The sequence below is a fragment of the Mastigoproctus giganteus genome, chromosome 6, assembly GCF_048544385.1.
Source record: "Mastigoproctus giganteus isolate SK-2022 chromosome 6, ASM4854438v1, whole genome shotgun sequence".
Taxonomy (NCBI): domain Eukaryota; kingdom Metazoa; phylum Arthropoda; class Arachnida; order Uropygi; family Thelyphonidae; genus Mastigoproctus; species Mastigoproctus giganteus.
The window spans coordinates 17,147,924-17,162,837 of record NC_143580.1 but is presented as its reverse complement, the minus strand read 5'-3'; the positions used below and the strand labels follow the sequence as shown (position 1 = coordinate 17,162,837).

The window sequence follows — 14,914 nt, the reverse complement described above, 5'->3', positions numbered from 1 at the left end:
GCCTACCACCGATAAAACATTTTTGGAAGTCTTCTTTTGTGAGCTATTTGGCAGTCTATCTATTCAAATGGATTTCTTGCAATGACACAAATTTTCCTTTTGTGTCCTATTTTAATTTTGAGACCAGATCCAAATCAAGCAAAAAGGTGGGTGTGATATGGCAAGAATGTTTTTGTCAGTCAAAAATTGTTTGTCTGTTACCCTGTTTAAGTTTCGTCATTTTCAGTACATCCAAAAAATGAGAAAAACCAGTTTTCACTCAAAGCAGCTTCCTGCCAACTGGCACATAAAAAAAACAACTTGGTTTGAGCATGCTCAAAATGTATTTCTGCAAGTCCAGCTTGCAACCATTTAGCTATGCATTCAAAGAATTACAAGATTATTTACTAAACTTTTTGATCAAGCCTCGTATATACTCCTACCAATTCCATAACTTGATGGAAATGTTACTGCTCTACTGTTCTACCCAAAATGTCTTGTAGCAATATCCTCTATAACAGCTGATATTTCAATTTTTAATTCCTCAATGGTTGTGGGTGTTTTCTGTACACTCTTTTAGATAGCTCCTTCCCACAAAGCTGTTCTAAATGTGTGTATCCTGAATGATCAGGGTTGGTTGGAAATTATTTGTTTATGAAATTTTCTGAAATGTCCAAAGCAGAAATGTAAGAATAAGTTTATTCCAATGATCAATTACCCAACTCACTGATTGAAAGCAAATTTCAGAACATGTATCCTTCAACACCCCTTTTTCAATTTTAATTTGTTTTCTTCTTTGTGCATTGTTCAAGAAAGAATAAGGATGACAACACCAGTTTACTCAACCCATTTAAAGCCTTAAACATTTCAATAACATCTCCTAACAGATGCCTAATTTCCAGACACTTCAATTTACAATATTGAAGTCTTTCTTGGTAAGAATATCCCTTTTGTGCCCTAACTAATCTTGTTGCTCTTCTCTGCACCCATTCCAACTGTTCTATATTCCTTCCTAAAATGAAGCTTCCAATTTTTTTTTTTTTTTTTTGGATGGTGCAGCATAAGCCTCAGACTTCCTTGCACCATATGGCTAATAATAATAATAATAACCCAAATCTGGTTAGGCACTGCATGTATGCAGTGTTCAAGATGCAGCTTTAACACTGCCTTATATGATGATAGACGATCACTTCTTTGTTCATGCTAGCAGAGAACAGCTCATAGCAACTCCATGAACTGTCCTAGCAGCCAGTTTGCAATGCTCAGGGAACTTCATGTTAGACTGTATGGCTATCCCCAGATCATTTTCATTATCAACTACATTGAGTCTGGTGATATCCAAATGCAGTACCTTGCATTTATCAATGTCAAACCTCAAATGCCATTTTTCAGTCCATCTGCCTAATTTATCCACAGCTCATTAAAGTAGCTTAATTGATTTAATATCATACCATCTTGCCCACTTTTATATCAGCAAACTTAAGACATTAAACTCTATATGCTTACATCTATGTCGTTAATAAATATTAAAAATAGTTAAGGCTCCAACACTGAGCCCTGGGACCCCACTCATAACTTCAATCCATGAAAAGCAGTGGCCATTAATTACTGCTGTATCCTACCACTTAACCACCTGTCATTCATGCCCTCAATTTAACAATGATGCTTGCACGTCTGTAAGACATCACTTGTTTGGTTGTTTTATTTATAAAAAAACAAATATTTATATGGTTGTTTTAATTATAAAAAATTTATTTTTAACTTTTTTCAGTGAACTGAACATAGTGATATATTAATTGTGATTTTCTAAACTTAATTAAACACTATTGAATGAAAATAAACAAGAGAAATAACAATAATAATAGAGAAAGATTTGTCATATTTTTCTGAGTTTTTAAGGTCAATCATCCCCCTGGATTGAAGTACAGATGCTCATGCGGTGTCTGGCGGATGCAATGTGAATGTGTATTTTTATCAGCTGTTTGGATTTGGCAAAACCAAATCTCTATGGCAAGATTAGATACCTATCACTGGCATCTCATAGTCATCATATGGGAATGGGAATTGCATAGAAGAAAGAAAGGTGCTTTTGCTCATCTGGTGTGGCTTAAATACCATACAAAAAAATCAAGGTCTCATAATTCATAGTATATCAAAATTAAAAGGGAAAATAATGTATAATGAGTTTAAGAATATCGATGAGCAAAGGTAAATAAATGGAAGAATTTGATTTTGCTTACATATTAAAAAAAAAATAAACTGAAAAATTTTAAAAAGTGGAATCTGTTAGACACTAGCTAGCAGTGGAAAGTTCATTTGCATGGAATGAACAAAAAGATGCCTAGAAAACTGGGGAAAATTCCTGAAACATGAAGATAACATCATTTAATATGTACTTTAGACTGCACTGTGACTGTTATTTATGTTTGTAATATGGTAATCAAAGTTAACATTTTCCTCTGAATTATTTTAATTACGGTCAAGCTATGATTAAAAAATATTTGTTTCCGAACTTTCGTGTCACTCTAGTAGCAACAAATTATTTTGATGCACAAGCTATAAATTGTAATTAATGACAACTTACACTGTCAACACAATAACATCTTAAGCTCTTTTAAAATAAATTAAAAATAAATCAAAATATACAAAACTATGCTGACAAGGTGTTAAAATCTAAAATCCTAAAATTTTAGAGGAGGTATACATTCACTCTCTTCTTTGTTACCAAAAAGGTTACTGAACTTATGCAATGACAAATAAACATCATTATTCTATGAACAATTAAAAAAGAAATAATATACAATGCAAAATACACATATACTTTTTTTGCCATAATTTTTTTCAATTGAAAAAAAAAAAAAAAAAAGGAAATTATATAAAACATAAAAATTCATTACTTCTGTATTATGCAACAACTTATGATAAGCTACGTCACACAAGCAATCCATAATGACAGTAACAGTAAAATTTCTATGAATTTGTTCCATTTATATATTCGAAAAACAAAAACCAGAGTTCTTTATTCACAATAAATGATTTCTATAATACTATAATATAAATACAACTGTAGAAACAGGATTTTATTATCTAAAAAAATTATGGCAACAGCTGTCCAGTTTTTTGCATACTAGTAGAAAGTGGCTGTCATCGGGCACTTTTTCAAGCACTAACATTTTTTTACCATTTCATCTACCAAACAGATTATTGAATAACCTTGTAATGTAACAGAAACTGTTCAAAGAACTAAATCCTACAATCAAAATAAAAAGTTTCAAATATTAAGTGCATTCCAGAAATTTCACTTACTAAATGCAAAAATTCCCAATCCAAAAATTGTGCTCACTAATGCAAACATTTAAAATATTCCTTGTAAAAGGTTATCCAATATACTAAATTTAAAAAAAATAGTAAAAAAAAAATATATATATATATATATATATATATATATATACACTGTATATATATATACACACACATATACACAGCTTTACTAAAACATAAATATATTAGAAATTCTTATGTTCTTACATAAACAATATTAAAATTTTGATGATATACAATAAATTTCAATAGCTGTGAATTAAATTCATTATTAAAATCTATTCAAATTTTACACCTTCAGCACACTTCCTTTTTCTGACGTTTGGATTAACAAGGCTCATTCCTTGAAGTGTTACTGCTTTCTTTCTGGCCTTATTGTCACTGCACGAATATGATACTGTATTAAAATTTGTACTTGGAGGATGTTGTTTCAACGAAGAAACATTAAATTTAGATACAGAATTAGCAAGCAGAATCATCAAGTCCAATATTCCTTGTTTTGTTTCCTCTGCAGATATCTTATTAAGCTGGTAAGTGAATGAGAGCAACTTGATAATTTTCTGCTCATTATTTGCTTCTTCTATTACTGTCGTTGGTAACACTTCCCTGAAATTGAAAGTTACAGAGTTCTACCATTAATTAAGAATGACTGATTAGTACATTACTAGTTATTAACGATATCTAAACATCATAAATAATGATAAATGAACACAAAAATAAACTAAAATAAAAAATAACAAGTTATGAACAGAAAATAAGTTGCATTTTCACTTTTTCTTGAAATTATGAACTATAGTTGAATCTTTTGGTCTCTTGCAAAAGTCATTCGTGCCGAACATTTGTCTATCCATACTTCCACCTCACATGATGCTGGTATTAAGAACTCCCTGTGCCACCCATTTCCTAGATAGCAACCATTCCAAACTTCAGCTCTAAGTGATTAACAATTTTTGTACAGATTAGGGCTGTAATTAAGTATTTCTGCAAGCAGACGAAATATTTTCACCATGACTATCAGTCTGTTAATTTTTTCTAACCTGTTAGACAAAATTTTATTTTGACATCATGATTCTGTGTTACACACACACACGATGTCTCCTGTTGATTACAGAGTTAGTGAATCACCTTTTATTTATCTTTTTGATATTCATTCCTAGGTCTTTTTGATATCAAAAAGACCTAGGAATGAATTTTTATTAAAATAAATATAATATTTACCAGATTCTTATAGCTGCCATAAGTTCTGCTTCCCTATAAAATCATCATCCCTTTAACGAGTTATTTAGTTCAAAAAAAAAAAAAAAAAAAAAAAAAAATCACACAGTGCAAAATTGGGTAAATAAGAATACTGCAAGACAGTTACAGAATGAAAATATATTTCTAAATTATCCTTGCACAAAGAGCAGGGGCATTGCTGTGGAGCAATTTCCAAGTTTTACTTGTCCACAAATCTGGTCCCTTCCTTCTTTAATGCATTTTTCAAGTGCTAAATGAATTATCAAAACCCATAAGGATTATGCCTAGTGCATTTAATTTTCCAAATACATTACCATCACACCCTTCTGGCATCTCTCATAATGTGGATATAACTTTGCAACTGAGATGGCTTGTTGTATTACCTACCCGCCCACTGATGACGAAGCCAAAAAGCTTCGAAACGATCGTCTGGGTAGTGGTATGCTGAAAATAAATAACAGTAGTCTTCTCTACTAGAGAAGTGTTATTTATCTGAAGTAATTCAATAGTAGCTATCTTGTTGTGAAGGCAACCACATTATGAGATACAATTAAAACGATGCCTTCTACGCTACAATCGTAGCTCAAATCTATGGGTTAACTATGGTGTATTTACACCGATATTATATAGTAAATTCAAAATTAGCATACTTTCCCTATCAACATAAATTTTTTATTCCCTGAAAAACATCAGAAACGTCCACTCAGCAGACTGACATTTTGTCAGTGTGTCATAAAGATTCCACCACACTTCATCTCTTGTCACTATTGTTTTTAGATATCCTGAATACTGATTCCCAAATACCATCCATTTCTTCCTTGTTTCCACCTGATCTACTGTGAAAAACTTGAGAAGAAAGAAATTAATCTTTTCATTACCATAATCTTTTCATGTTTAGCTCTCTAGCAGACACAGCAAAGAAACATCAATGGATGAACATATGGCTAATTTTATATGCCATTTTGCATTATTTGGGATAAAAGCAAGGATAAAAACAGAAAATTTTATGAAACAGAACATTCATTAATAAAATATCTTATTTTTTAATAATCAAGTATATACTTGACATTACTGATGCATACACTGAATATAGTGTTCTGGTCCATTTCAAGCTTTCAATAAACAAGAAACAGGTCAAATTGTTAAGCTTTATAATTTTACTGTATTAGATAAATTGTAGAATTCTCAAAGTACCGATTTAAATTGACTCAAGTTAATAGTATAGCTTAATTTGTGGTACTCACAACTTTTTTATATAATCTGCAATTGACGTGTTAAGTCAACTGCAGATTATATAAAAAGGTGAGTACCGCAAATTAAGCTATGCTATTAATTTTTTTACACTACATTTAACAAGAAAACAAATAATATCTTTAATAACAACAGTCTTGTTTCTTCCCCCTCCCCAAAAAAAGTACTATCCAACTGCCTAAATTCCATGCCTCTGCTAATGCTGGTGTTCCCCAAGTGAAAATGAGCCAGAGCCAAGATTCTATGGAAACGGGCAGCAGAAGTGCATTTTATGCGCATGACACGGTATTGGAAAGAATTTTTATTATGGCCATAATTTGAAATTAAAAAATAAAATGCAAACTGAAAGAAAACAACAGTGAAATAATACAATTCACACTGGCATAATTCCAATAGATATTTAAATTTTTTAAGACTTTATTTTTGACCTTTGGCACTATGGCACAAGCCAGAAGGTTAAAATATCAGATCCTACTTTTCTTCCAACTCCTGTATCAACAATCTCAATAAACCACCTCCCACCATACCCATTACACTCCACTCAATGCCTCCTGTGGTTTTTTGACAAAAGAAAGTTAGAATGATTCTGAACAACCTTGATGCTTTCGAGTGACATTTCACCACTCGAAAACCTCCAGGTCCTGAAGACATTTCACCACTTGAAAACCTGTGCACCTGAGCTTACTACTGTTGTGTTGTGTTGCCCCTTTATATTTTCTTATTTCACTGGTGTTTTTACTTCTGCCTGGAAATTCTCATATCCAGCCAGTTCCCTAAAAAGGAAAACAAATGCCTCTCTTCCAATTACTGTCCCATTGCCCACATCTACACTTTTTTCAAAGTAATGAAGAAATCCATTAGCCACCTATCTGGCTATCACAAAACCTTCCATCTGATCAATGACCACCAATATGAATTCTGTCAGTGTTGATCCACTGGTGATATACTGACGTTACTTACCTTTGGACAAATATGATTGAAAAGTTTGGTAATATTCAAGCAGTTCTGCAACATTTCTAAGGCTTTTGATCATGTTTGACATAAAGGACTTCTAAACAAGCTTACATCTTATGAATTGCTCACTGTCTTTTGTAATTAGGTATCCAGTTTTCTCTGTGCTGAACTCTCATGTGGGTGATGATCCATCTTCTCTGCTAATGCTGGTGTTCCCCAGACTCAGTTCTTTCTCCCACAATTTTCCTCTTGTAAATTAATGACCCTTCACTGACTCAAAATTCTATTCATAGTTCTGCTGATGACAACACACTACATTTGACCTTATGGTTTGAGAAACCTTCTACTGCATAAATAGCCTGAACTTCTTGAACATTCGTTACTAATTCTTTAAATGCTGATCTCCAGGTGCTATCATATGATATCCATTGGATATCATATGATATCCAATTCTCCAACAGGGCAAAGAAAACTTAGGTAACTTCAATCCTGTCTTATTTCTCACAAATAAAAGAGAAAAGACTACTGCTCCTATGCTCATCTTTCAAGTCATTCAGATTTCTAGACAAGATTGCATATATCTATGGGAATTGCCCTAACTTTTAATCTAAGTGCAAAGGCACATCACAAATATTGCTTCCTTGAAATCAAAAAAACTGGATTTTCTCTTTTGCTTTTTTTTTTTTTTTCCCTGAACAGCTACTGACTGTGTACAAATCCCAAATCTGCCCCATCGTGGAATACTCTTCCCACATTTAGGGTGGTGCCCCTCTCTCTCAAGCTTCTAGACCAGTGGTTCTCAACCTTTTTTTTCCTATGCACCTTTTTCACTATATATCAGAATGTCATTCCCCCCTTTACAAGATTGATGTAATTCCCCCCTGTCCAAAATTATCAGACTCAAAAGGTGCATTCCAAAAAGATAAAAAAGTGAAATATTTATCTTTATTTTTAATTTAATATGTGACATTCATTTAAGTGTGATGTCCTATAGAGTATGTACTATCTGTAGAATTGTAGTTTGCAGAAAGATCAATATTCCAACAGTTTGAGTCTGTCAATCTGTGGTTCCAATTCCACCCCTGAAAACCTAAAATTCCCCCCCCCCCCATTCTAGACTCTTCAAAACTCTCTCTCTCTCTCTCTCTCTCTCACACAGATGTTCAGTTTCATGCTGCTTGCCTTTTTTATCAGTACATCCAGGAGCACTGTTCTTCTGTTAATAAGACTTGGTTTTTGGTTCACAGGCAACCAACCAAACCAGCTACTGTAAAAAAATTCTGGCCACTCTACATTACAAAATGAAATAAGCTCTTCATATTCAAGGTTCAGTTCAGTTACTTTTCCTTTGTCATCGAACACTTTTCTTTGGTAATTTTTTTTTTTTTTTTTTTTAGTAACTTATAACTAATCAGTGATTGCTCTGCTCTTGCAGCTACTCCGGTCAACTTTCTGTTATGACATTAGCAACTAAGGCCATATTGCTCCGGGGATATGCGGTGGTCATTCCCTGACCCTTCCGCATCCTCCGTATTTGGTGGGCATGGGCTCGAACCCCGGTCTAATCAAGAAGCGTGTGCTATGCACTGCTGCTCCTGCCCACCTGGCTAAGGAGGCGCCCCTACCCACATACCTGAAAACTGATAGAAGTAGAGAGTAGAGTACACTTCATTCTCAATGTGTATGCTTCATTTTATATCGAACATAGGATGTAATTTAAAAATGTAATTTTTATGTTATACTCACTTTCAACAATATCTGTATTGTTTTTAGCTTCTGGAGATAAGGAAATAATGAGTAAGTAGAATCTTATTTTACAAAAATTGTAATAATGATTTCAGTTTAAACATGCCCTGTAAAATTTGAAAAAAATAAAAAATCACTATTACAAAGGTGCACAGGACCCAAGGCCCCACAAGTAATTCTTGAATAGGGCCCCACAAATTTTGGGGCTGGCCCTGTATGTAAGTGAATCACAGTTCCCAATTTTTATACAAGGGAACATGGGTGGGAATACTCCTTCCCCAATATCTCACTATTAAAAAGGCATTAAGGCATCTAATGCATTAAGGGCTTATGCCTCAAGTTGCGAAAAAGTTAGACTATGTATATCTTAGTGCACTTGCATCATTAATACACAGCCAATTATACATTAGCAAATATTTGCAATAGCGGCATCATTTAAGTTACATCTCATATTATGAATACCTTCACGACGAGTTGCCATAATTGCACTACTTCGAATAAGTAATGCTTCACCCGAAGGAGAAGACTGTTGTTACTTATTCTCAGTGGATACCACCACCCAGACGGCACCGTTTCAGGGCTATTTGGCCCTTCTTCAGTGGACGGGTAGGTACCCGAGTGATGTAATGATGACAAAACAGTCTTCTCCTTCGGGTGAAGGGTTACTTATTCGAAGTAGTGCAATGCACAGACTTCCATCCCTTGTCGTGGAAGTTGATAGCCTAAATAAGTTTAAGGCTCAGCTGGACAGGTATTTCGAACGAACAGAGGGGTGAAGTGGAAGTGGTTATTTTTATTTATTTATGTTACTTTTTTTTTTTTTTTTTTTTTTTTTTTTGGCTGATGCTGCATAAGCTTGCTTTCTTGCATCAAATGCCTCTACTAATGCTAATGCTAATGCTAATGTTATGGCAACTTGTCGTGAAGGTATTCACAATATGAGATGTAACTTAAACAATGCCGCTACTGAAAATATTTGCTAATCTATAATTGGCTGTGTATTAATGATGCAAGTGCACTAAGACATACATAAAAAGGAGTTATAAAAAATGTAATAGATCATTTGAATGCAGATGCAAGAAAGTAAGTGAATCACAGTTTATGATTTTAGCAATCCTTTACTTCGGTGACATGTGAGTGAAACTGCATTACTTTTGGCCAACTTGCTGTTTCAAAAACCTGTATCTAAAATGAAATTTTAAATTAAATGTAATTCAATTTCTGATTTTTATACATGGGTAGGTGCTCATATCATATCCAATGGGGGAGAGAAACTCCCTCCCCAGTATGCACCTGCTTTAAAATCAGAAAAGCAAAAAAAAATATTTATTAGATTAAAAGAACATTCATTTTTCTAATTACTAAACAAGAACAAATGGGGAATATACTATTTTGCCCAAGTATCACTTTTACATATCTTAAAAAAAAAAAAGGTCTTGTGCATAACAATCTTGATACAACTGACTGAACTTTATTAAAATACGTATACAAAAATAAGTAAAAATAAATTTAAAAAGTCAAGAATACAGCAGTAAAAAATACGATTCATATTTGAAATATCTTTCTATACATTAAAATAATTTTCCTCCTAATGATATTTATTCAGCTAATGGGAGAAGAGGGATGCGGGTTATGTGTAATACGTAACAAATACAAAAACACGTAACAGAAGCTCATTTTACTGTGGTAAAACAAGCTTCTCTTTAAGTGTGGTCACACACACTGTTTCTCTAACACAATACCATTCTTGATTTCCATATGTAACGTATTTATTTAAATAAACTAAATGCAAGAAGGCATAATATTTTAAGATTCTATATAATATCGGTGTAGATACACCACAGACAACTCTTAAAGAAAAACTACAATCGTAATGTGATTTAAAATGAAATGAAAAGCCCCACCGATGAAACGGTCCATCTGGCTGGTGGCACCCACTGAGAATAAATAACAATAGTCTTTTCTATTAGTGAAGCGTTACTTATTCGGGGTAGTGCAATACTTGGTAACTCGTTATGAAGGATGAGCACAATATGATACACAGATGAAATGATGCCTTTCACACTACGATTGTAGATTTTATTTAAGAGTTGTCTATGGTATATTTACACCGATATTATATAGATATCATAAACGTATTTAGGTATTCATAGTTGAGGAAGGGAGACTCACAGTGTTGAAAGCTTCTGTAAGTATTTTATTTTATTTTATCAAAAGAAGCAAGCACAGCGAGCAGGAGGCGAAGCCTAGTGTTCATGATTTTAACTTATTATATGCTTGCTTATGATCCATGATTTTAACTTATTTTATGCATTCTTATAAGCCATGATTTTAACTCATTTTACTGTGTATTTTTAATGCTTTTAGTATACTGCTAGTCATTCTTATTTTTAATTTATTTTTACATATTTTTGTACTTATTTTAACAAATTTCGTCTTCTATTATTGATTTATATATCCTTCCAACTGACTAAAATAAAAATCAATCAGAAACTGTGCTTTCTCTTAGATTGTCATATCTACATTCAATAATCGATCATATCCTTTTCTAATTTATTAACAGTGAGAAAAGGCAGGGGTGTACCCCTTATGCCCTTGTATAAAAATCAGAAACTGCAATTATTATTATTATCAGCCATATATTGCAAGGAAGCCTGAAGCTTATGCTGCACCAGCCAAAAAAAAAAAAAATTCTGAATTACCCTGAGAGAGAGGGAGAGTGAAAGTCAGAAGTAGAAGGGAAGGGAATCACCAAGAAAGAGAAGAATGATGATATCCAGCTCAGGACTCGAGTGTGCCAAGCCCATACTCACCAGATGAGAGCCCCTGGGATTAAATTCACTTATATAGTAGTGTCATATGGTAGCATTAGCATTAGTAGAGGCATTTGATGCAAGAAAGCAAGCTTATGCAGCATCAACCAAAAAAAAAAAAAAAACCCACTTCCACTTCACCCTGTTCGTTCAAAATATGATTTGGTTTCATTATTGCTTATATTCATACTAGAATACTCGTGGCAAATATTTTCCCAAAACTGTTTTTCAGTGAAATAAAGATTAATATAGAAATAATTACAAAACCTTTCCCTTGGCTCCCTTCGCTGCTAACTAAAGTGTCAGTTGGGCCAGACTTGGGCAAAAATACAATTTGATAATTTTTTACATGTATGCCTATAAAATATTTTGCCAAAACTGTTCTTCAGAGACATAAAGATTAATATTATTATTATTTATTATCATTAGCCATAAGGTTTAAAAAAATAAAGGTTAAACTTCAGAAAATGACTCTTACCCATGGATCTTTGGGACATAGAGCAATGGATATGCTTATCTCCTCCTACTGCTTCATGGTGATTAGATGCTCTATTCCTTAATTAATGGTCTTGGGCAGGACACATAGCTCGAAGACATGATGACAGATGGACTAAGAAAATAACAGAATGGTACCCAAGAGGAGCTAGAAGAAAACCTAGAAGACAAAGGCGGAGATGGATAGATGAAATTCATGAGTTTTTGAGCAGTAAATGGATGGCCAGTGCTCAAAACAGAAGGAACTGGAAAGTTGCTGGAGAGGCCTTCATCCTGCAGTGGATTGAAAATGACTGATGATGATGATTCCTTAATTCTGGAAATTCTGTAATTTCCTGATTAAATCAGTGCCAGGGGGGGGGCTCATTTCCAAATAAATGATTTAGGGGTCCCCCTTACCACTGGTTTTAAATCAGGAAACAACATTATTATTATTATTATTAGCTATATGATGTAAGGAAGCCTGAGGCTTATGCTGCACCAGCCAAAAAAAAAAAAATTCCCAAGTTACCCTGAGAGAGAGAGAGAGAGAGAAATAGAAGGGAATCACCAAGAAAGAGAAGAATTAAGCGAAGGAATAGATCGTCCATTCACCGCGAAGCAGTAGGAAGATCTAAATTTATACGTTGCTCTGTGTCACCAAAAAAATTCACGGGTAAGAGTCTCTTTCTGAATTTTAACCAAAATTACAAATATTGCGCAAAAATTATCTGGAAACTGCTACATACAGTTGTCCACGAACAAAAATACTAACTTTGCTGAAAGTCCAACTCTGAGATTTGTTTGTGTGACAAATCTCAGGAGTCACACTTTCACTTCAGAGTTTGTTTCACTGGGGGCTGCAAGGGTGGCAAACAGCTCAAATTCCCCCATTGCCGCTGTTTACAGAAGCAAGGGGGGGGGAGACAAACACCCTAAGACTAACCATAGCAGGCTAGGCATGTCAATCACTGCTACTTGCAACGACCAATCGGATGGGGGGGGGGCTGAACTCCAGATTATGGGTACACCTTGTCACGGGCATAGCCAAATACGGGACAGATTCGAGCAAAAGAAGTGTGGTTTTTTAACAGCCTTTCATTTTTGGCTAGTGAAAAAAAGGTTATATTAGTTTAAGCTAGTAATTCGGAAGATATTCAAGCAAAAGAAGCCACTTTCTCCGGACAGGGTACTAGATTGTAAAGACTAACCGCTGAATCAATTCTCAGGATTTGAAAATCAGTTGGAATTTTTTTTTGTTAAAATTAAAAGGAACCATGCCAAAAGCTTTAGCCTTTGAGTTATTCAAGTTCAAAGGGAATTTCAGAAGGAGAGACATAGTAGTAGTAGTGGCATATGATGCAAGAAAGCAAGTGCATGAGCATAAGCCAAAAAAAAAAAAAAAAATTTACAAAACAATTCCCTCTAAATGTTTGTCCAGTTCCTCCTTAAATTTATTTAACCTATCAACTTCCACAACGACAGATGGAAGTTTGTTCCAGCAATTAACCACTCGCTGGCTAAAGGCAAATTTCCACACACCTATTCTACATCTGTTTTTCCTCAATTTGAATTTATGCCCCCTTAGGTTAATAATCTGAACAAGTGGAAGAATCCCATCAGAATTCAGCGTGCTCAACCCATTCAAGGCCTTATACACCTCAATCAGATCACCTCACAGGTGCCTAGCTCCAGTCGCTGCAATTTTCAGAACTTAAGCCTCTCATGGTAAGAGGATCCCTTCATTCCCCTCACCTCTTTTTCCCTGCTAGCAAAATTCCTATATATCATTGACAAAACCCCATGACCTGCCCTGGCTGCCTGTCTGCATTGCTCAGAAAACTTCATATTTGACTGCACAATTACTCCCAGGTCTTTTTCATTTTCTACCACCTTAGGTGTAGTACCACACAGTTGGTACGTTTCTCTAGGGTTACTTCTACCCATATGCAATACTTTGCATTTGTCAATGTTAAACTTCAGTTGCCACTTCTCAGCCCATCTGCCAGAATTTTCTAGATCCTGTTGCAGTAGCACACTGCCATTACTGTCATTAACAACCCTGCTAACCTTTGTATCATCTGCAAACTTCGACACTAAGCCTGATATACCTTCATCAATATCATTGATAAATATACAAAACAACAGTGGATCCAACACCAAACCCTGTGGGACTCCAGTAATTACATTAGTCCACGAAGAGCAGCACCCACTGATTACCACCCTGTCTTCTCCCACTCAACCATCCTTTTATCCATTGTAGCAACTTATCCTTAATACCATTTTGGTCCATAAGCAAACTATATTGATTATGAATCCATCCTTATATATATATTACCACATTTCTTCATGATATAAAATTTGGTCACAGACAGACGACGACAATAATCACAGTTTAACTCGAAAAGAGCAATCAAAGATTCAGTCACGTGGCCAGCCAAAGGATTACTGTTTTTTTTTTTTTTTTTTAAACCAACCTCGTATGTGTGCACCTGGTCAAAATAAAAACATTTAAACCACAGCATAGCGAGAAATAGTGCTAAAATGAGTAGTCCACCTCCCTTTTATATATGTTACAAAAACTAAAAATTAAAATAAATATATATAACCAATCATTTAAGAATATTTACCTTAGCTTCTTCAGAGTATCGTTATCATTTTTAAGTTTCAAGTCACTTCTCACAGGTGCACATTTTCGCCATAAATCTTCACCGTTCGTAAGAGTTATTAACCAATTTATACTTTCGGTTGTTTGTTGCTTTGATTCCCTTGAAATACATAAAAGATAGCGATCTGGACCTTGATCAATCACGGCATGAGAAAATTGCATTGTTATAATTTACAAATTTAGAAATTCATCGAGATGGACTGCAACAAACATCATTTTCCCAATATAAAATCGCTACTTCGAAACCACAGAGTAGTAATATACAGAGAGTAGACACTCCCATAGGCGATAATGTTAATTCCTTTTACATGGTAAAGCGCATAGAAAGTGGAGCCATCATTGTATGAACATGGAAACAGGCCGGAACATTGCGAAGAGTTCTTGGAGAATTTTCTAGTTTCGCAGTTGTGATGGACACTATATCGATTCACTAATTATTAGTATGAGACATTCATAATTAATTATTACTTTA

The 14,914-nt window shown here is 34.2% G+C and overlaps 1 protein-coding gene across 1 annotated transcript; it reads right to left on the bottom strand.

Annotated features, from left to right (window-relative positions):
- Nucleotides 1-3,568: 3,568 nt before the first annotated feature.
- Nucleotides 3,569-14,708, bottom strand: LOC150084012 (uncharacterized). Its single transcript, XM_090374987.1, has 2 exons — nt 14,405-14,708; nt 3,569-3,906 (listed from the first exon to the last, which is right to left on the bottom strand). Exons 1-2 carry the CDS (start codon nt 14,602-14,604, stop codon nt 3,579-3,581), a joined length of 528 nt encoding a protein of 175 aa, XP_090231113.1. The 5' UTR covers nt 14,605-14,708; the 3' UTR covers nt 3,569-3,578.
- Nucleotides 14,709-14,914: the final 206 nt, after the last annotated feature.